This window comes from Anguilla rostrata, chromosome 1 (genome assembly GCF_018555375.3).
Source record: "Anguilla rostrata isolate EN2019 chromosome 1, ASM1855537v3, whole genome shotgun sequence".
Taxonomy (NCBI): domain Eukaryota; kingdom Metazoa; phylum Chordata; class Actinopteri; order Anguilliformes; family Anguillidae; genus Anguilla; species Anguilla rostrata.
The window spans coordinates 8,375,830-8,397,808 of NC_057933.1; the positions used below are offsets into that span (position 1 = coordinate 8,375,830).

General features: G+C 54.4%; 2 protein-coding genes across 4 annotated transcripts in view; both read left to right on the forward strand.

Annotated features, from left to right (window-relative positions):
- The window catches only part of numb (NUMB endocytic adaptor protein), a 41,943-nt gene extending 30,977 nt beyond the window's left edge, over window positions 1-10,966 (forward strand). The window contains 9 exon segments of the mRNA XM_064313540.1: window positions 3,787-3,819; window positions 4,506-4,580; window positions 5,125-5,265; window positions 5,661-5,865; window positions 6,573-6,917; window positions 8,678-8,827; window positions 9,482-9,628; window positions 9,984-10,649; window positions 10,652-10,966. Coding sequence (XP_064169610.1) covers window positions 3,787-3,819; window positions 4,506-4,580; window positions 5,125-5,265; window positions 5,661-5,865; window positions 6,573-6,917; window positions 8,678-8,827; window positions 9,482-9,628; window positions 9,984-10,649; window positions 10,652-10,818 — 1,929 coding nt within the window. The 3' untranslated portion in view covers window positions 10,819-10,966.
- Window positions 10,967-13,491: 2,525 nt separating this feature from the next.
- On the forward strand, window positions 13,492-21,813 carry exd2 (exonuclease 3'-5' domain containing 2). 3 transcript variants are annotated; one of them, XM_064313803.1, is made up of 10 exons: window positions 13,501-13,751; window positions 15,162-15,792; window positions 15,829-16,145; window positions 16,291-16,547; window positions 16,810-16,936; window positions 17,628-17,962; window positions 18,358-18,464; window positions 18,751-18,886; window positions 20,170-20,577; window positions 21,169-21,813. In XM_064313803.1, the coding sequence occupies exons 2-10, from the start codon at window positions 15,627-15,629 to the stop codon at window positions 21,383-21,385; spliced, it is 2,070 nt and encodes a 689-aa protein (XP_064169873.1). In that variant the 5' UTR covers window positions 13,501-13,751; window positions 15,162-15,626; the 3' UTR covers window positions 21,386-21,813. The 3 variants fall into 3 exon arrangements, with proteins under 3 accessions (XP_064169802.1, XP_064169873.1, XP_064169732.1); XM_064313732.1 differs by having other exon boundaries at window positions 13,492-13,751; window positions 15,162-16,130; XM_064313662.1 differs by having other exon boundaries at window positions 13,503-13,751; window positions 15,162-16,145.
- The last annotated feature ends 166 nt before the right edge of the window (window positions 21,814-21,979 follow it).

Below are 21,979 nucleotides of genomic sequence, written 5' to 3' on the forward strand. Positions count from 1 at the left end.
GTCACTGCTGATTGGACGGGCCGTATGGCTCATATTGGAGCGGTCGCCATAGCACCCAACAGTCACTGCTGATTGGACGGGCCGTATGGCTCATATTGGAGCGGTCGCCATAGCACCCAACAGTCACTGCTGATTGGACGGGCCGTATGGCTCATATTGGAGCGGTCGCCATAGCACCCAACAGTCACTGCTGATTGGACGGCCGTATGGCTCATATTGGAGCGGTCGCCATAGCACCCAACAGTCACTGCTGATTGGACGGGCCGTATGGCTCATATTGGAGCGGTCGCCATAGCATCCAGCAGTCACGGCTGATTGGACGGGCCGTATGGCTCATATTGGAGCAGTCGCTATAGCAGCCGGCAGTCGCTGCTGATTGGATGAGCTGCATGGGCCTTATTGGAGCGGTCGCTATAGCAGCCGGCAGTCACTGCTGATTGGACGGGCCGCACGGCCCTTGTTGGAGCGGTCGCTATAGCAGCCAGCAGTCACTGCTGATTGGATGAGCCGCACGGCCCTTATTGGAGCGGTCGCTATAGCAGCCGGCAGTCACTGCTGATTGGATGAGCCACACGGCCCTTGTTGGAGCGGTCGCTATAGCAGCCAGCAGTCACTGCTGATTGGATGAGCCGCATGGGCCTTATTGGAGCGGTCGCTATAGCAGCCGGCAGTCACTGCTGATTGGATGAGCCGCATGGGCCTTATTGGAGTGGTCGCTATAGCAGCCGGCAGTCACTGCTGATTGGATGAGCCGCATGGGCCTTATTGGAGCGGTCGCTATAGCAGCCAGCAGTCACTGCTGATTGGACCGGCCGTATGGCTCATATTGGAGCGGTCGCTATAGCAGCCGGCAGTCGCTGCTGTGTGAACTGGCTCTGAGGCCCATATTGGAGCGGTCACTACAGCCTACAGTCCCTGGAATGCCTCTGGTCTTATGTCACCAGTACAGTGGAGTGGGGAGGGAGAGCGAGCGAGCAAGAGAGAGAGAGAGAGGGAGGAAGGGTGGCAGAGGGCCTCTGCTCCTGCATACGTGCGTGCGTGTGCGTGCGTGTGTGTGTGTGTGGGGGGGGAGCGAGAGAGAGGTTGTTTGTGGACTGCAGCCAGCAGCACAATGAATGCGGTGCTGTTCTCTGCCCTGCTGGCCCCACGTGTGTGTTTGGGGAGCTGGGGGGGTGAGTGGGGGAAGGGGGGGGGGGGGGGGTGTTTTTGCAGTGCACAGTGACCCATGACACTCTGAGTGGAGGAGCGGGGCGATCGAGTGTCTCTCTCCTACCCGGGCCCAGCAGCCTGGTGTTCCTGCGGCTGAAACCACCCCCACCCCCCTACCCCCCGAACCCCGGCCACCAAATCACAGGGGTGTAGGGCAACCCCCCCACCGACGAGCTTGTGCGTTGTGTTATTGTTTTTCCTGTTGTCCTCTTTCCTACAGAAGAGTTGTATTTTTCAGTCACTAGGATGGTGTGAGGGAAGGAGGGAGGGAGGGAGGGCATGCAGGTAGAGGACGACACGCAGGTAGAGGGGGACGCCGTGTCCCTCTGGAGGAGTGGTCGCCATGGCGGCAGGGCTCACCTCTGTATGCCTGTGTCTCCATTACCCATGTCTCCTTGTGCCACGTTGAAAATGTTTGTGTTGATTGTTGTGACTGCATTATGTTTTGTCTCGTTCTTTTTTGTTTTTTGTTTTTTTTTTAAGCAGGTTATGGTTAAATCGCCAATAAAACCCCTCCTGTGTGCCCCTCCTCCCCGCCCCCCCCTCCCCCCCGCCCCTCCCCGCCTTTCTCTGGTTAATTATTTAACAAATCTGTCCTTTAACTAACGAGCGTGTGACACACGGGCATGTTTGGCGTTCACACTAACACCGACGCATTGTGTGTGTACTTAATCATTTAATCAGCTTTTCATTTATGTATTAATGCTCCACCATAGCAAAGTTTCACACAGTCATTTATCATTAACCTTACTGAAGGGATGGAGTGAGACTGAGAAGCAGAAGAAAAGAAAGAGGGATGTAAGAGACGGGGGAGATGATGACAGGATGAACTGGTTTTGGGAGGTGGGGGGATGGGGGGATGGGGGTACCTAATTTTGGTTCTCTGCTGTGAACTCGACCTTTGACCCAGTCAGTGAGATTTGAATGTGGGACTGAGCTGGGCTGATGTTTGTAAACACTCTCGGCTCAGTCTAACTCATGTGTGTGTGTGTGTGTGCTGAAACCAGCGTGCAGTAAACAACAGGAAAAGCATGATGTGAAACTGAAAACCAGATTTGAGTGGTGATTTGCTCTGATCCAATCAGCTTGGGGCAGGTTTTGATGATTTTAAAGTTTTATCATCTTCACCCTTCTTTTCCTTTGCCCATACCGTTTGCTGATGACGTCACAGGGGGTGGACTCCTTGTGCTGTGCCATTTATTTTATTATTATTTTATTTTAATTTTTTCTTTTTTTTTTGCCTGTTGTGGCCACGCCTCTGAGGGGTGGGGCCTCTGACCCATGGGCCAACTCCCTCAGAGGTGTGACGCAGTCAGCTCTGACGGACAGGATGTTGGCCAATCAGGAGCCTCGGAAGGCGTAATTTCGTTTTTCACTGGAATACTTTGATTGACGCTTCTGGCTCAATACTGGTGTACTAATCCTGGTATAGCACATCAATAATAACAATAATCATAACAATCACGATGATCAGTGTTTCCCCTATTCTTTTCTGTGGAACCCATGTACTGCAGAGCTGGTACGTAGCAGTCTGATCAGCAGAGAAGGAAGTAGTTGGAGGAGAAGGTGGTGTTTAGATGTAGCGTTTGATTGACTGAAGATCTCAGGAGGTGGAGATATTGGTCTCATCTGAGCCAGGGCTCTGCTGATTCGGTTTGTTTTCCGTTTCACCGCAGTCCCTGTTTGCTCTCTCTCTCTCTCTCTGCTCGTCTCGTTACCAATGAAACCTGCCGCTCGTCCTCCCAAAACGACACCGTCCCATCTCCTACATTATATATATATATATATAATCTCCTACGATGCCCGTGGACTCGCAGAAGCTGTACAGTGTAACTTATAACAGCAGAAGACATTTTGTCGGATGAACGCACGGACTCCTTTGGAAAGTGCGCAGTTTGGTTTCCCGAGGAGCGTTTCGCCAGCCTTATGTAAGGCGTAGGTGTGCAGAAGATTATTTTATCTTTAGACCCGTGAGTAGGCTGGCAGCTTGTGCAGGGCTGACGTTCGGGCATATTAATGTGAGGCACGTTATGAGCGGGGCGGGCCGGCGCCCGGTACCTCCCCAAAGGAAGGGCTGGGAAGGCGGCGCTCGTAGAAGACGGGAGGCGGCGAACGGTCAGAGTGAGAAGCGAGTCTCCCTCATCGAGGAGCGCTGACGCTTTTGTGAGCAGTGGAGGTGCGTCATCTCTGGAGAATGCTAGGGGAAACACTGACAACCTCCACTAAAATAATACTGGCAGGAAGACCACACCTTCACTCTGGGACTGTGTGTACTCCCCTGCACTCTCTCTCTCTCTCTCTCTCTCGCTCTCCCTCGCTCTCTCTCTCTCCTGTCATTCATCCATTCCTAACCGAAGCAGTCGCCCCAGACCTCCCCCAGCCCCCCCACTCCCCCCCCACACCCTCACACACACACACCCTCACACACACACACAGGCGCACCGCACATGTACACACACACCCACACACACGCACGCACACACGCACACACTCACGATCACCACAGCCTCTAGCCTCCATCAGTAACATTCTCCTGCCTTGTTCCCCTCCTCCTCCCTTTATCACTCTTCACTCCAGGACAGGAAATCCTTCAAGGGCTTCTTTAAAAAAGTAAGTTGTGCTTTGTGTGTCGTGTGTGCGTGTGCGTGTGCGTGTGCGTGTGTGTGTGTACGTGAGAACTGGAGGGCACTGTGGGCACTCCTACAGTAGTTTGGGTTAAGATTTGTGTGTGTGAGAGAGTATGTGAGTATGTGAGTGTGTGTGTGTGTGTGTGAGAGTATGTGAGTGAGGGTGTGTGTGTGTGTGTGTGGGGGGGCCTCTTGCCACCCCCCCCCCCCTTCTCTCCCCTGAACACACCCAGCCTGAGAAGAAGCAGCAGCGGAGTGTGGTGTGAATGAGTGAGGCGTCTCCTCTGTGTGTGGTATGAATGAGTGAGGCGTCTCCTCTCTGTGTGTGGTGGTGTGGTGTGAATCAGAGGGCTGTTGCCGTTTTGCTGTGTTGCAGTGTCTGCCTTCCTCCTCCTCCTCCTCCTCCTCCTCCTCCTCTTCACCTGGGTGCTCTTCACTCAACATTCCACCTGTGCACACCTTTTTCCTGCACTCTCAAAACCTTTCATTTCACAGTTTTTTGTTTTTTTTTGTTGCCGTTTCTAGATTACCTTCCCGAGCGCGTGTGTGTGTGTGTGTGTGTGTGTGTGTGCGTGCGCGTGCTCCTCCCAGGGGACAGTGGAGCGCTTTGCCTGCGTTCTCACACGCTGGTGACCTCCTGGTCTTTGTCTCCTGTCCTGTTTCTCGTAGGCGGGGAAGAAGGCGGTGAAGGCTGTACTGTGGGTGTCTGCGGACGGCCTCAGAGTCGTAGACGACAAAACGAAGGTAAGGACAGCGAGCCGCCACCGCCGACGGCTCTCAGAAACAGAAGCGGGTTTAAAATCGGAATCCCGCCGTGCTGAGTGGAGTGTGCTGCCACCTGGTGGAGACATTAGGACATTGCGCCCATGTGGATGACACGCTGGATTCCTCTGCGGGTGGATCTTCTGCTTTTTAATCACTTAATAAAAATGTGTCACTTCGCTTTGTCCTTTTGATTAATTAATGATCCTCCAAACCTGCGAGAATGAGGGCCTGTGGAGAGTGCAGGGGTGTGGGAACAGATGATTTAATTTGGTGTTGTTGTTGGTATTACTAGTAATTATGTGACTCGCTTTTATGTGCTTGCTATTTTGGGGGTTCAGGCCTGGTTTTTGCTCTTTTTCTGCTATTCTTTAAAGCCTTTGTCTTTGTGACAATTTTCTGTAAAGAGCACTACATGAATAAAATTTTATTTGATTTGTTTTTACACCTAGTTACCCACCATGTTTAATACTTGGCCTTGGGGCACTAATTATTCTGGCCTCCCTTTGCTCTTCCCGTGCCCTAGGATCTGCTCCTGGACCAGACCATAGAGAAGGTGTCGTTCTGCGCCCCTGACCGGAACTTTGAGAGGGCCTTCTCCTACATCTGCCGAGATGGGACCACCCGCCGCTGGATCTGCCACTGCTTCATGGCCATCAAGGACTCCGTGAGGCTCCGCCCCTCCGGCCCTGGCCACGCCCACACGAGCCTGAGCTCCTCCCCACACTCTGGGCTCCGTGCTATCACTGTGGAGCATGGCTTCACTGTTCTGGCATTATAGAACGGAGCCAAAAAAGCGCACACACTCACACACGCACATGATCACACATGCGCACATGCACACACACACACACACACACACACTCTCACATAAACACTCTCACACACTCACTCACACTCTCACACACTAAATCACACACTCACACACACACGCACATGCACACACACACACACACACACACACACACACACACACACACACACTCACACACACACACACACACACACTCCAGCTCCGGGTCTGTCCGCGCTCTGACGGGCCCCTCTCTGCTGCTCTCTCAGGGGGAGCGGCTGAGCCATGCTGTGGGCTGCGCCTTCGCCGCCTGCCTGGAGAGGAAGCAGAAGCGGGAGAAGGAGTGCGGCGTCACCGCCACCTTCGACGCCAACCGCACCACCTTCACCCGCGAGGGCTCCTTCCGCGTCACCACGGCGACCGAGCAGGCCGAGCGCGAGGAGGTCATGCGCCAGATCCAGGAGGCCAAGAAAGGTGGGTGTGGGCTGAGCGAGCGCCCCGGCCGCCATTTTGGCTCCGGAAACGAGACGCTGCTCTCTGGCTGTTGGAAAGCTCATCCGAAGGCACTGCTCTGTGTGCGAATGGGCCCCTCAGTCCGGTCTCAGATCTGCACAGAGCCGCTGATTGGCTAATGAGACACATTCAGCTCCTTTTCCAGCTCAGTGGCCTGTATTCGTGCTTATTAATTGTTGGTCGGAGTTGAGGACCAGTGTTGACGGAGTCTCCGTCAGTGTTAATCGTAGCCCTGCACAGGCCTGACCGGGGGGGGGGGCTGTGGCGTGTACAGAATCAGAGGCCATGGCGTTGTGTGTTAGGGAGAGCGCCTGCTGACCTGCGGGGTTTCAGTGATGAACACATTACTCCCGGTTGGGGGGTCTGGTTAATGTGGAGTAGTGTAGTATAATGGCTAAGGAGTTGGGCTTGTAACCTAAAGGTCGCAGGTTCGATTCCCCGGTAGGACACTGTGCCGTTGTACCCTTGAGCAGGGCACTTATCCTGCATTGCTCCAGTATATATCCAGCTGTAATTGTGTATTGGATACAATGTAAGTCTCTCTGGATAAGAGCGTCTGCTACATGCCTGTAACGTCAGGTCCAAATGTAACGAGTAGAATCAGTGAAGCCATGACGTCCTGCCCGCGGTGTGTGAGTCTGACGCGATGATGTCATTTCCTCCATCAGCGGAGACGGAGGCCAAGGCCGCCGCGTCGGCCCCCGTGAACCTGGCGCCGGCCCCGGCCAATCCCGCGTCCGCGCTCCCCCCGGGCCCCGCCTCCGCCTCCGCCTCCGCCTCCTCCTCCTCCCCCTCCGGCTCCCCGCCGCTGGGCCCGCCCTCGCAGGACTCCAACCCGCACGCCATCCCGCGGCGCCACGCCACGGTGGAGGCCCTGGCGCGGCAGAGCTCCTTCCGGGGCTTTCCGGCGCTCAGCCAGAAGACCTCGCCCTTCAAGCGGCAGATGTCGCTGCGCATGAACGAGCTGCCGTCCACCATGCAGCGCAAGACCGACTTCCCCATCAGGAACGCAGGTGAGCCCCCCCCCCCCCCCCCGCAAGACCGACTTCCCCATCAAGAACGCAGGTAAGCCCAAACCCCCCCCCCCCCCCCCCCCCGCAAGACCGACTTCCCATCAGGAACGCAGGTGAGCCCCCCCCCCACCCCGTCATCGCTGCCGCCACCGCTGTTCTGCCGCGCAGGGCTTCCCTGTGACAGGGACATGCAGAGCCAATGATACGAAGCACCACTCTTACCAGGAATTTCAGCTACTCCAGTGCTGATAGCTCCCCCTGCTGGAGAATCTTCAGCCTGCTAAATGTACGTGATGTGGGTGTGATGTGAGTGTGATGTGTGTCAGAGAGTGAGTGGGTGAGTGAGTGTAATGTGAGTTATTGAGTGAGTTAGTGAGTGTGTGTATGTCAGTGAGTCAGTGAGTGTGATGTGAGTTATTGAGTGAGTTAGTGAGTGTGTGTATGTCAGTGAGTGTGATGTGAGTTATTGAGTGAGTTAGTGAGTGTGTGTATGTCAGTGAGTGAGTGAGTGTAATGCGAGTTATTGAGTGAGTGTGTGTAAGTCAGTGAGTGCAATGTGAGTTATTGAGTGAGTTAGTGAGTGTGTGTATGTTAGTGACTCAGTGAGTGTAATGTGAGTTATTGAGTGAGTTAGTGAGTGTGTGTATGTCAGTGAGTGAGTGAGTGTAATGTGAGTTAGTGAGTGAGTTAGTGAGTGTGTGTATGTTAGTGACTCAGTGAGTGTAATGTGAGTTATTGAGTGAGTTAGTGAGTGTGTGTATGTTAGTGACTCAGTGAGTGTAATGTGAGTTATTGAGTGAGTTAGTGAGTGTGTGTATGTTAGTGACTCAGTGAGTGTAATGTGAGTGAGTGAGTTAGTGAGTGTGTGTATGTTAGTGAGTGAGTGAGTGTAATGTGAGTTGTTGAGTGAGTTAGTGAGTTGGTCACAAGCTCGGTCCATGCGGTGCTTCGCATCTGAGAATCACGAGCATCCTGGAGTCTCTGAGTCCCGCCTACGAGCCACAGGCGCTGCCCTTACTCGCACGGAGAGCTGTTCCTCACGTACGGAAGAGCCAATCAGGAGAGGCCTCTTCATTACGATCCAGCGCATGTCCTCAGTGCTCACTGGGCTGTAAATGTGAAAGGGTCTCTTTGGGAAGGAAACGACACAGACGCTGACCGAGTCCCAGGGCTCTTACTCTGAAAGGAGACACACATTTAAAAAGCCTCTGTTTTACCGGGGAGTCCGTGTCAGAAAGGTGTTTATTTTTTTTTTAAAAAGAACCTGGGGCCTTCGTACTCAGGCTGAATCCAAAGCAGGCTGCTCACCACCCATGCTAAACAGCAGGACGGGCTTCGTCACACACGTCTGCTCAGGTGCTGACCCTCAGACCGTTTCTGACAGACGGCTTGAAGTGATTCATTAGACACTAACGGGAGCTCAGAGACTTTGTGTGAGGTTCCTCGGGTCTGTTTTTTTGTTAATTTTGTTTTTCGCTCATCTGTCTCCTCTCTTCTCCCACAGTCACTCCAATGTCCTTCTTTTTAAAATGTCCATTCGGTTATCGTGCATCTTGGAGTGACAGCAGAATTTCACTGAAATTGAAATAATAGTAATAATCTCTTGCTTATTTAGTTTATGAAGAAATGGGGCGTATGCCAAGGTGAAGAACTGTCCTTCACCCTCTCAATGAAACAAATTGACACAAATTCCCTCTGTCTGTCTGCTTATCTCTTTTGCTCTCTCTCTCTTTACCTCTCTCCCCCCCTCTCTCTCTCAGTGGCGGAGGTGGAGATGGAGGGAGAGGGGGACAGCATCAGTGCTCTGTGTACTCAGATCACCACAGCGTTCAGCGCTCCACCTGAGGACCCCTTCTCCTCCGCGCCCATGCCCAGACCCGCCTCGTCCCCGCAGTCGCCCGCCGCGCCAGGTACGCCCCCCCCCCCCCGCACGTGTGCGCGTGTGTGTGCGCGTGCGTGCGTGTGTGGGGAATTAGTTTATGTTTCAGAACCTGCTTGCTTTGAAAGATGCGCCATGTCAAACGCATGTGTTTAATGCGTCAGTCTGCACTGTTTCCTGACACGTTTGAGTGTGTGCATGTGCTTCTGCTTGTGTGCGTGCTCGTATACGTGCGTGTGTGCCCATGTGCCCGTGTGCCTGTGCGTGTGTGTGTGCTTATGCGAGCGTGTGTCTGTGTGCGTGTGCGCGTGCGCGTGTGTGTGTGCCTGTGCGTGTGTGTGTGTGTGTCCTTATGCGCGCGTGTGTGTGCGCGCGTGTGTGCCTGTGCGCGTGTGTGTGTGCTTATGCGAGCGTGTGTGTGTGCGCGCGCGTGTGCCTGTGCGCGTGTGCGTGTGTGCGTGTGTGCCTGTGCACGTGTGTGTGTGCTTATGCGCGTGTGTGTGTGTGTGTGCGTGCGTGTGTGCGCGTGTGTGTGCGTGTGTGCGTGCGTGCGTGCGTGCGTGCGTGCGTGCGTGCGTGCGTGCGTGCGTGCGTGCGTGCGTGCGTGCGTGCGTGCGCGTGTGTGTGTAACCTGGAGCATGCCTAACAGCAGCTGTCTCTAACTCCGGCCCGTCTGCTGCTGTAGTGAACGGCTCGGCTCCTGCCTTCCCTCCTCCTGCTAACCTGCCAGCCGCTGCCCCCCCAGCGCTGCCCCCCCCACTGCCCGCCCGCGACACTAACCCCTGGGCCAAAACCCCCGCCCACGGCCACGCCCACGGCCACGCCCACTCAGGTAAGCGGCTAAAAGGGGCAGGTCTTCTCTGATTGGTAGAGAGAGCGCTAATAACATTAGCACGGCTTTTCGTTAATGGCCATCCGCACCGCCGTACTTACCTCACATCGCCCCCTGCCTGCGAGTGGCCAAAGCACTTCTTGAAATCTTTTTAAAAATATTAATGTTAAACTAATGGTGCATTTTTTATGCATGGTGAGCATTAATGAATGTATATTGTTTTCTTTTTTTGTTCAACCAAATGATCATGATCTAAAATGCGTTTAGTCTGTTAGTAATCTAAATGTATGCTTCGTGTGATTCCAACGTCCTGTTGGCATTTCGGTATTTTTGATGTGTTTGTGTTATCTTCTAGGAGACTGGACCATCCCCGCCCCTGCAGTTGTTGCCCCTCCCATTCCCATCACAACTGCCCCAGTTGCCCCTGCTGCCCCTGTGGCCCAGGTTGCCCCGCCCTCTCACAGACGCACCCCTTCAGAGGCGGACCGCTGGCTGGAGGAGGTGTCCAAATCCGTACGGGCGCAGCAGCCGCCCCCCACCGTGGGGGCACCCCCCGCTGCTGCCCTGCCTTTCCCCGCCCCCGCCCCCGTCCCCGTCCCCGCCCCCGCCCCCATCCCTGTGGCTCCTGTGGCCCCTGTGGCCCCTGTAGCCTTCCTGCCCCAGATGCCCCCGGCCGTCCCTCTGCTGCCCCCTCGCCAGCCCCCGTACCAGGCCCCGGCCCCAGCGTCTTACCCCATGTCCAACGGCCTGCCCTACGCCCCGCCCAGCGTGCCCGTGGTGGGCATCACCCCCTCCCAGATGGTGGCCAACGTCTTCGGCTCCGCCACGCAACCTCCGCCCCCTCCCCCGCCCCAAATCTACCCCGCGCCGCAGGTGCCCTTCCCCCAGTACGACCCCCGCCCCGCCTGCGGCCCCTTCGGCAAGCCGCCCCAGCCCCCCGCCCCCTTCGCCCCCCAGCCCGCGCAGCCGGCCAACGGCAGCGCAGCCTTCAACGGGGCGGAGAGCTGGGCGCCGCCCGCCCTGCCCCCCCGTCCTCCCCCGCGCCCCCCCTGCCGCCCCCCCAGCCCCAGGTGGACGCCTTCGAGGCGCAGTGGGCCGCCCTGGAGGGCAGGTCTCGCCAGCACACCACCCCCTCCCCCACAAACCCCTTCTCCACCGAGCTGCACAAGACCTTCGAGATCCAGCTCTGAACTCCCAACAGCAGGAAGTCACACGGGGAGGGGGTGTTGGGGGGGCGGGGGTGTTACAGAAGCAAGGACCGCCCCTCCCCATCCTCTGTGGATCCTAACCCCCCATCCCACCCCACCCTCACACGCCCCATCCACCCGACCCCTCACCCCCACCCTTCTTTCCTGGCCATGTGGTCTAAACTGGAGGCCACGCCCGTCAGGTGACGCAGATTACAGACCCCTCCGGCTGTGCAGAGCAGCGCCAGCGCCGAGCAGCAGGGGGCGAGGGCGAGTCGCTTCTCTCCAGCCGTTCACCCGCGTCGTGTGCCCAGTGTAATGCTTCGTTGTGATCGCGTAGCGCCGCGGGGAGATTCTCCCGGGGGCCGCCTGCCGACCCCGTGGGACTGTGGGAGAGCGGCGCTGGCTTTACCCCCCCCCCCCCCCCCCATCTACCACCCTTCGCTGGAGGCACACGTAGCAGGCCTGTTGGGGGTGGGGGGGTCGATGTCCATTCCCCCCCTCCTGGTTCTGCTTGCTACTCATACAACCTGCCCCCCCGCCCCCCTCCTTTTTTTGTGGAGGTGTGAACTTCTGGCCCGCTTGTCAGATGGACTTGAGCACTGAAGAGAGCTGAGCTTCCAAATGAGAGATTTTCACGAACCTCAGATTGAGAAGAAGAAGAAGAAGAATGAATGAGAATGCCAAAATCTTTATTTTTATGCATTTAGTATATTTTAAATAGCTGTGGAATTTAATTGAAGAGATGTAAATAATCTTGCCAAAGGTGCAGGCTAGCGGTTATGAAAATGAGTGTGTATATGTGTACACGCATGCATGGGCATGCCTGCCTGCCTGCACAGCATGTATGCATACATACATGCATGTATGCATGTATATGTACATGTGTGCGTGTATGCATGTACGTGCGTGCATGCATGCATGTATATGTACATACGTGCTTACGTACATGCGTGTGTGCGTGCTTACGTACATGCGTATGTGCATGCTTGCGTACGTGTGTGCATGCATGCTTACGTACATGCCTGCGTGCATGTACGCTTATGTACATGCATGCATGTATATGTCCATGCATGCATGCACGCATGAGTGCATGCGTGAGTGTATGCATATGTACATACTGGCGTGCATGCGTGCGTGCACGTATAAGTACGTGCGTGTGTGCATGATTACGTACATGCGTGCACGCACGCTGTACTCGCGCACAGAGATTAATTTCTAATAGATTTCTATTGTATGTAAAGGTGGGACAGAGTGAAGGGACAGTTTCTTTGCTTTATAAAGTTTGTTTTGTTCTGTTGTTGGCATCCAGTGATTGGATGTGGGTTTTTAATGTAAATAAGTTCTTATTGCAGCAACAATCATGTGGACCCAGCAGGGGGAGCATCTGGGCTCTCGTGGGAGTCTGGCATGTTACCCGGGCAGCTTCCTCCTCCTCATCCTCCTCCTCCTCTGATTTTTCTATTGCTTAAGTACATATTAAACTGATATTTCCATCCCTGTCTACTACACAAAGCGCAACTTTGTTTCACTTTTTCTTTTTTAAAAACTCTGTCACGAGTTTTGTGCGAATATAAACACTATCAGCAGTTTCATCTCCGGGGCTGTGATTTCTTTTCATGTGCTGCATTTGTTGTCCTCTCTGTCGGAAAAGTTGCTTTTACGGACGGATTTGCACATGCGCTGTGGCGACCCATCGGTCGGCCGGCCGCGCCATTGGCAGTGGAGCGGTTTTGTTCATTGATGGAGAGCGTAGGCTCTGGAGACGGGGCAGTTCTGTTGGGTTCAGAGCGCGTTTGGAGCCTGATGCCGAGTGTAAGCGGGTTTACTGTTTGCAGTCTCCCATCCCTCCCGCCGTGTCATAACCTGTGAATCGAATTGTTTCTTTTTTCACAGTTTATTTTACTTAAAAAAATAAAATAAAAAAATGAAATTGGAGCAAAAAGATTGAATAAAAATGATGCCGGTAGGATACCGAGCTGTCGCTGTCGTTTTGTAGTTCTATCGTCACAGCGTTCTTCGATGGTTGATCCTTGTGGAGATATTTGTAATAACGCTTGGACTGTGCTTAAGGAAGTGTAGCGGACATTACTGTGATCAGCCCCAGTGGTTCCGTTTTAACCACCTGCCGTGAAAGGAGAGTCGACAGGAGAGGATGACACGACCGCTTTGCGTCAAGGAAACTGCTCCAGCCGGGCTCATCTGGCAATTCAACCCCCACGAAAGGACTGATGTAACAAATCTTCACAAAAAGAAATAAAATAAAAAAAACTCTATTGTTGCACAGAGATGTTTTGCTGTATTTCCAGAATGACTTTTTAAGTTTAATGTTCTGACTACAAAATAATTAAATGCCTTCATTTGCTCTTGAATGTTGATAAATTCTTTCAGATCTGTGTTTTGTGTACGGTTCTGAGGTTGCCTGGAATTTATTTCACTCGTCATTGTTTTTCAAAAATTAAGAAAAAAAAGGTTCATCTGTCATGTGACGGCAATTGAATAATCATGGTCAACTATGGAACGAACGTGAAAATTAGTGGTTTTCCGCGTGGAATTCAATTCATATTGCAGGATATATCACTGCTCAAACTGAGCCATGGTAACTCAGTATGCACCATACAACACACACGTGCTAGAAATCTCTTTCCAGATATGAAATACAAAAAAAATGTGGTTCTATTAACGCATGCTTAATTGCATGCATGTTCAAAAAACTTCTTTCCGTACTCGAACGCAGAGGAGTAGCCTAACATAAACACGAAGGATACCATGCAGGTTTTGACCGTTCTCCAATTTCACGGTAAACTGGGGGGCGCTGTCCGGAATGGGGAGCACTGATTGCTTAAAAGAGCCGGAAGAGCAGCGCGCTGTCGCTTCAGCGAGAGCGTGCGCTTTGCAGGGCATGTTTGAATCCGTGTGGACTCGGGGGTACAGAGGTACGTATTTAGCGAAAGAAAAAAAACGAAATTTGCAGTTGCATGTAGACTTCTGTCCATTTGCACAAAGTTGTATTTGTCAGAAAGAGGGTTTTTGTGGACTGCAGAACTATGTCCTTCGTCATTTGCAGCTGGGTATCAAGCTAGCTAGCTAGCTAACAAGCGAGCTAACTATCTATCCTGATGAGCAATAGCAAACGCTAGTCTTGTGGCAAAATGCAACAAAATAACTTCAGCTGGCTACATACAAGACTTTATTTATAAAAGACACTGGCCAGTCGGGTCATAAAACGTGACGTGAAAGGAACTGGCATAGCACGAGGCAATGTTGTTTCCAATGTGTTTGAATAATAATCATTAGTACGACGCGAGCTAGCAAGCTTTGGTCCCGTAAGGAAGCTATCTAGCTAGCTGCGACGACGTGTTGTAAACAGTAATTTAAGTGGTCTTCTTGTAACCAAATAATCAACTGATTCCCCGTAAATGACCGCCGGGTTTCTTGCTAACACGCCGAGAACGAAATCAAACATTGATTCACTGTGGATGCCCTTAATCCGAACGGTAGCTACATAATTTGCTTCTGTCTGACGAGCTCACTGAACAGCTGTTAAGTTGTTGGGTTGTTCTTTAAGACTTTACGTTTAATGTCATACTAACGGGGAAAGTAACCGGCGTACAAAATGTGGCAGTATGTTGGCCGGCTCGTTACTTCATGGTGTGAATTTTGTTTATTCAGTTGTTTATTCAGACTATTCAGGTTTTTAAAGAAGACGGCCGTTTGATTGCACGGTTAATTAAGTAAATTCAAATGAAAGATTCTGCTTGACTTCCGAATCAATGGCAATGGCGTCAATGGCGAATACAATGCCACGGTGCAGTGATGCCTGGTGGCATGTTTGCTCGTCTGGTATTGACCACAACGCACGTTAAACTAAGCACTGCACGAGGTCCCTAAGCACTTTTCATACTTAAAAAAAGACGAGGCGTCCTAAGTGTCAGTTTTATTGACCAAACTGATCACCAAATCATGCCCAGTGAAGGGAATCGACCTGTGTTCGTTTTAAGTGGAACTTCATGAGTGTTCTTATCTTGTGTTTGGAGTCCATAACGAATGCAGTCCAAATCGAATTAAGTAAATTTAATTGCTTTATTAATATTTAGGACATCCATTGGATTACATGTATTAATTGAGAAGGCCATGTAGCAACCTGAAATAAGATTATTAGCAAATTTGATATGCATACCATTTCCTCTGTGGAATGTGAATTGGCACAGAAGCTCATAAGTCTCAATGAACCTCCTATGCAGCTGATGTACATACTCTGGAATCCATGGCAAAACCCAATAGCTCTCCATCAATGTTACGGTATTGATTGTGAGTAATTGGTGTTTTACTGCTTGTACCCACAGGTAGAGTGGTACAGTCGTCCAGCATGGGAGAAGTGTTGTGAGGGGGCTTTGGTCTCCCAGGGCAGCTTCTCAATCCGGATTGGGCAGCTCGGAAGCAGAGAAGTGACATCATTGGCCTATTTTTGGTCCCCTTTCCCCCGCCCCCCCTCCCCCCCACTTCCTCACTGAGGGGGAAAAAACTGCATCCTTTGTTTTATTCCTGCTATTTATATCCTGCTGAAGAGTGGTACAGTACCAGACAAAAACAAAAATACTTCGTTCATAATGCCCGCTGGTGCATAATACAAGTCCAGGGTACGCTTTGGGGACCCGTCCACCCCCTGTCGTGTTTGGAGGCCCTACCCCCATCTTTCAGTGGGTGTTGATTCCTTCCAGGCACAGCTACCCCTCCCACTCCTGTAACCTGAGTCGCTTGAGCTGACCCCCTTGCCCCCCCCCCCCCGCCCCCCTCGATCTGATGTCAAAATGTCCAGACAGGGCACTGTCACTGCAGCCGTGGCAACCGTTCTGGGCGCCATGGCGGGGGGCCTGTTGCTATGGAGAGCCGTGAGGAGCCGGCGGAGGAAGCTCCCCCAGGCCCACGACGAGCCCCGCCCTGTGGGAGGAGTCCAGCCTGTGGGAGGAGTCTGCCCTGTGGGAGGAGTCCAGCCTGTGGGAGGAGTCTGGCCTGTGGGAGGAGTCCAGCCTGTGGGAGGAGTCTGGCCAGTGGGAGGAGTCCAGCCCAGCGCACCAGTGGAGGCGGAAGCGGAGATCGAGGCCGTCCAGCCGCCGACCTCCCAGTCGCCCCCGACGACGCCCCCACGAGCCGCGCCCCCGCCCCCGCCCCTGCCCCTGCCGGTGCCCTCCGTGGAGCGGCTGCTGGCGGCGCAGCGGGCGGTGGTGAGCTCCGAGGAGGAGTGGGAGCAGCTGTGGCCGTCCCTGCGGGGGGAGCTGTCCGTCTACCCCGTCCTGGGCCTGGACTGCGAATGGGTAAAGCCCCCGTGTGTAAGAGGCTTTCCTGTCACTCGGAGAATCGTCACTGCAGACGTCCCACGGTCTGACTCGGCTCTCTCCCCCCCGTCCCGTCTCTCTCCCCCCTCCCCGGCTCTCTCCCCTCTCCGTTCCCCCCCTCTCCCTCCCCTCCCCCCAGGTCTCGGTGAAGGGGAAGGCCGGCTCGGTGTCCCTGCTCCAGGTGGCCTCGTACACGGGCCTGTGCGCGCTGGTGCGCCTGGCGCTGTTCCGGGGCGGGGGGCGGCCCCTGCCCGAAACGCTGACGGGCGTGCTGCGCGACCCGCGCGTGCTGAAGGTGGGCGTGGGCTGCTATGAGGACGGGAAGCGCCTGGCCCGCGACTACGGCCTGGCGCTGGGGTGCACCGTGGACCTGCGCTACCTGGCCCTCCGGCAGAGGTACTGCCTTCGGCTGGGCACTGCTAATACTTTCCCCGCTCCTCTCCAGCCTGTCACATTGTGTCTCTCGCATATCATCCGGCTCTTCCCCCAAATTTCTAAGAAGCATAAGTCTGCTGGTCTGGGCGGAAGCTCGCCTCGGTGTTCTCGGCTCAAGCTTTCATGTAAATTTTAGGGCATTAAAATGGCTGAACTGTCATATTCTTACCGGTCGTTAAGCTGATTTGTCGCCCCCCCCCCCTCCCTCCTCCCCCCCGGTCAGGCGGGCGGTGCTGAATAACGGGCTCAGTCTGAAGTCCTTGGCGGCGGATCTGCTGGACATCCCGCTGGACAAGTCCCTGGAGCTGCGCTGCAGCAACTGGGAGGCCGGTCAGCTGACTTCAGAGCAGGTGGTGCCCCCCGCCGTGCTGCTCTGTGCTCCCCAAACCTCCCCCCTTTCCCCCCTCAAAGTAGGGTCAGCCTTTCACCCCCCCCCCTCCCCCATCGAAATAGGGTCAGCCTTTCACCTGCCCCCCTTAGAATAGGGTCAGCCTTTCACCTGCCCCCCCCATCGAAATAGGGTCAGCCTTTCACGTGCCCCCCCATCGAAATAGGGTCAGCCTTTCACGTGCCCCCCCCCAGAAATAGGGTCGAGCCTTTCACCTGCCCCCCCCCCCACGAATAGGGTCGCCTTTCACCTGCCCCCCCCCCCGAATAGGGTCAGCCTTTCACCTGCCCCCCCCCCCATCGAAATAGGGTCAGCCTTTCACCTGCCCCCCCCCCCATCGAATAGGGTCAGCCTTTCACCTGCCCCCCCCCATCGAAATAGGGTCAGCCTTTCACCTGCCCCCCCCCCCATCGAAATAGGGTCAGCCTTTCACCTGCCCCCCCCCCCATCGAAATAGGGTCAGCCTTTCACCTGCCCCCCCCCCCCCATCGAAATAGGGTCAGCCTTTCACCTGCCCCCCCCCCCCCATCGAAATAGGGTCAGCCTTTCACCTGCCCCCCCCCCATCGAAATAGGGTCAGCCTTTCACCTGCCCCCCCCATCGAAATAGGGTCAGCCTTTCACCTGCCCCCTCCCTCTCTCTCCCAAACCCAGGTGACCTACGCTGCCCGGGACGCCCAAGTGTCCGTGGCCATCTTCTTCCACCTTTTGGGCCTTAGCTCCGCCTCTAGCCCTAGCCCCACCCCTGGCCCCGCCCCTGACTCCATGGCGGCGTTTTCCCAGCTGTCCTCTCAGTGCCAGGGCCTGGTGGACGTGCCGTTCCGCGGGCGGGGCCTGGGGGAAGGCGGGGAGGGGGGGCGGTGCCTGGACGGGGAGAGGAGGCGCCGTAGCAGGAAGACGGCGTCCGAGAGCTCGGGCTCTGGGGACCAGCAGGTGCCGGACCCCCGGAAGAACAGACGCAAGCCCCTCGGCGCGGGGTACTCCGCCAGGTGAGCTAGCGTTGCCAGGTGAGCCAGCTTGGCGTGGGGTACTCTGCCAGGTGAGCTAGCGTTGCCAGGTGAGCCAGCTTGGCGTGGGGTACTCTGCCAGGTGAGCTAGCGTTGCCAGGTGAGCCAGCTCGGAGGGGGGACTGCCCCAGGTGGGTCAGCCCCGCCAGGTGAGCCAGCCCAGCCGGGAGAGCCTCCGAGGAGCTGCTGCTTCTGCTGCTGCTGTTAGATTTATACGGTTATTAATATGAATTAAAGGGACTGCAGAACATTTGGGGAAGCAGTGCTCACGTCTGTGTGTCTGTGTGTCTGTGTGTCTGTGTGTCTGTGTGTCTGTGTGTCTGTGTGTCTGTGTGTCTGTGTGTCTGTGTCTGTGTCTGTGTCTGTGTGCTTTCCAGGAAGTCTCCGCTCTATGACAACTGCTTCCTCTATGCCCCGGACGGCCAGCCCCTCTGCACGTGTGATAAGAAGAAGGCCAAGTGGTACCTGGATAAGGGCATTGGAGGTAGCACTGCTACTCCTTTTCACCGTTTCAGGCTCTTTCTGTTGCTAAGAATACTGCATGTCTGGTCATTCCAGGCCAGTGATAGTGACCATGAGCCACCAAACTGACAAAACACTTTCATATGAATAACTTTTTGTAGATTTAAAAATAATTTTTTTTAAAAATTGGAATTATTTGGTGTCTTCCTGAGCTGAACTCCTGCTGTTTGTTACATGCCCAAGGACAAATGAGCAGAGTTAAAATGGCTGCCTTCATTGTGCTGAGAGTTCCTTCTCTCCTTCTCTAGAGCTCCTTAGTGAGGACCCTTTCATTGTGAGGCTGAAGTTCGAACCGTCTGGACGGCCCGACTCCCAGCACGACTACTACCTCACCGCCAAAGAGAACCTGTGCGTGGTGTGCGGCAAGACGGACTCTTACATTAGGTTTGTTGACCGTGGGAGGGGGCGGGCTGTGGGGGTGGCTAGTGATCGTGATCACCTTGTGTGATTGTTGTCATGGTGACAGTCACCTTTTGAGTCGGAGCCTGGATGGTCAGATCTCCTGACGCCCCCCACCTTGCTGTCAGGGGGATGATGGCTAGGGATTTTTTAAAAATTTGTAGGCCAGAAGTGTCAAACTCCAGTCCTGGAGAGCTGCAGTATCTGCAGCAGGTATTTGTAGTTTGTCTGCTGCCATGTAAAGCCTTGAGAACTGTGTCTTTGGACTCTTATGCACTTTAGTGGAATTTGCGCACCTTTACCTGTATCTGTTATTCTAAAATGTGTTCCGGATGTTTCTGGGTGTGGCGTCCTTTTCTGTGTCGGGAGAGGTGTGTGTGGTTTGGGATCAGGTTTCAGCAGTGTTTGCTGCTAGCTACCTAGCTAGTGAAACCGCCCAGATACGGCGAATCAAAAAGACAGGCCTACAGGGCTCGCTCAAGAGCTGGAGTTAACCTTGGAATTGCTTTTCCTCGGTGGTCGTCAGCTGATGTTCTCCAAGGGGATGAAAAGCGACGTGGAGTTGGGTTGTTTTCAGTTCGACCTGTAAGTAACGTTACCTGCAGTGAGAAGCTAGCAACAGTAAGGACTTTTGCGAGGGTCTGAAATATTCAAAATAAAAGTCGATAAAGCCACTATTATGCTGAACATAATGGCATTAATTAAGCTATACATTCAGCATAAGGGAATTACCCAATAGTTGACTCTACAGCCCTGATGTAATCCATCAGAGGCAGTGAATGATTGGGTGGCCGGATACTAATGAGGCTGCTTGTGTTCTTAACAAGGACACACTGTCATTGATGCAAAGTGCCGTGTGTGCCAATAGCTCCCCCTTGTGGAGAATCTTCAGCCTGCTGAAACGAGTGTGAGGGAGTGAGTTACAAAGCCAGGTCCATGAGGTGCTTTTACATCTAAAAATGAAAGTGGGGGATGGGGGGTGACTATATTGCTCTGAGTTGCACAGAGGAGGATCCTCTATCTTATCCAGAAAGGGCTGGTGTGGGTACAGGCTTTTGTTCCAGCCAAGCAGTGACACACCTGCTTCTGCTAACTGAGGTTCTCAGCAAAGACTCTAGTGGTTGATTAGCAGAAGCAGGTGAGTTACTGCTTGGTTGGAACAAAAGCCTGCACCCACACCGGCCCTTTCTGGATAAGACTGAGGACCCCTGCTCTAACCCCTCCTCCTCCTCCTCCTCCTCCTCCTCTTCCTCCTCCTCCTCCCGCAGGAAGAACATCGTTCCGCACGAGTACCGCCGGCACTTCCCGGCCGAGATGAAGGACCACAACTCGCACGACATCCTGCTGCTGTGCACGGCGTGCCACGCGGCGTCCAACGGGCACGACGGGCAGCTGAAGCAGCGGCTGGCGGACGAGCACGCCGCGCCGCTGGGCTGCGAGGAGGGCGTGCGCCCGCTGGAGGACGCGGACCGCCGCCGCGTGCGCTCGGCCGCCCGCGCCCTGGTCACCGCCGGCGACGGCCTGCCCGCCGCCCGCCGCCGGGAGCTGCGCGCCGTGGTGCGGACCTTCTTCGGCGAGGGCGAGGAGGAGGAGGCGGAGGCGGAGGAGGAGGAGGAGGAGGAGGAGCGCGAGGTCACCGCTGAGATGCTGGAGAAGGCCGCCGGGCTTGAGACCAGGTGAGGGGGAGGGGCCCGGGGAGCAGGGAGGGGTGGTGGGTGAGGGTGAGGGGGTGGGGGGCCAGGTGAGGGGGAGGGACCAGGGGAGGGATGAGGGGGTGCAGGGGAGGAACGCACATTCCCCAGTAACATAACATAAAAAGCGTCGTACGGATAATTCCCGCTAATTATGCATTTCTGTAGTCATTTCTGTTAGCCCTAACCCTAACCCTAACCCTAACCCCCCCCCCACCCTCCTGGGTGTTGGTTGGTTTCCCACTGTGACCCTTTTGCTGTGATCCTTTTTCCTGTATCCTGTCAGCTTTCACCGTCTGAATAAAGGCAGAACATATGAAAGGAGAGTGGCTGGTCTGCTCTTAATTAAAAATTTAATTAAAACAAAAAAAGGTGGGGGTGGCGGGGGGTGGTGGAAAGATACTTGACTATATTCTCTTAAAAAAATGTTATTCTTGCAGAGCTATGAGAGATCAGAGCAGGGGGGAAGCTGTGAGGGTGGAGGGTCCTGATTTTTAAAATGTCTGCAGCCTGCCGTTTGGCTGCAGGTGTGTGCCTGACCCCGGTTCGCTTGTGCACTCTGTGTCCGTCCGCCAGGATCTTCAACGAGAGCTACGTGCCGCACGGGCTGAAGGTGGTGCAGGTGTACGGCCAGCGGGGGCTGCGCGGCCTGATGGAGCTGGAGCGGCGCTGGCGGCAGCACTTCCTGTCCACCATGCGCCCGCGCCACCTGCACCCGCTCTGGTCGGTCAACCACAACCACGCCAAGTTCCTGCGTAAGTACGGAGAGGACCTGCCCGTCCAGATAAACTGAACCCCCGCCCCCCCCCCGTACCCCTCCCAGAGAGCGGGGGGGGAGAGGGGAGAGGGGAGAGGGGGGTGGGCGGGCAGACAGCTGGAGGGGTGGACATTTTTTTGCGTGCCCCCCCCCCCCCACCGTAGCTGGGCAGCCTAGGCGGTCTTCACCCTTACCTGCTGGCCCCGCCCAATGCGGTCACCATAGAGACACTAATAGGCCTGTCTGTCTGTGAAACCTGAGCCAACCTGAGTTTGGGAGAGGGTGGAGTCAGGAAAGGCGAGATTGTTTTCCCTCTCTTTTTGAAGACGAGCACCCATGGTGATTTCAGAACACGACTTCGAAAAGACGATGCAGTAAACGGTGACGGGTGGAATGCTGCTGCAAGTGCACACTTTTTAAAGAAAAGAAAAAAATTATATATTAAAAAAAAAAAAAAAAAAAAATCCCCTAATTTAATCAAATGAACTGCATTTTTAGAAAGTTTTTGCTCAAACCTGCTCTTAATTCTTTTCCCCCCCATTTGAATATTATAAATAAACCTGCAGGTTTGAAGCCTTAATATATATATATTTTCCCATGTGTTCTGAAGTGTGAAAAAAATCAATACTT

Coding starts and splice junctions, on each gene's coding strand:
- exd2 (XM_064313662.1), top strand. CDS start 15,627: ATGTCCAGACAGGGCACTGTCACTGCAGCCGTGGCAACCGTTCTGGGC. Junction 16,146..16,290: donor AATGGGTAAAGCCCCCGTGT/GTAAGAGGCTTT, acceptor CCCTCCCCCCAG/GTCTCGGTGAAGGGGAAGGC. Junction 16,937..17,627: donor GTCAGCTGACTTCAGAGCAG/GTGGTGCCCCCC, acceptor TCCCAAACCCAG/GTGACCTACGCTGCCCGGGA.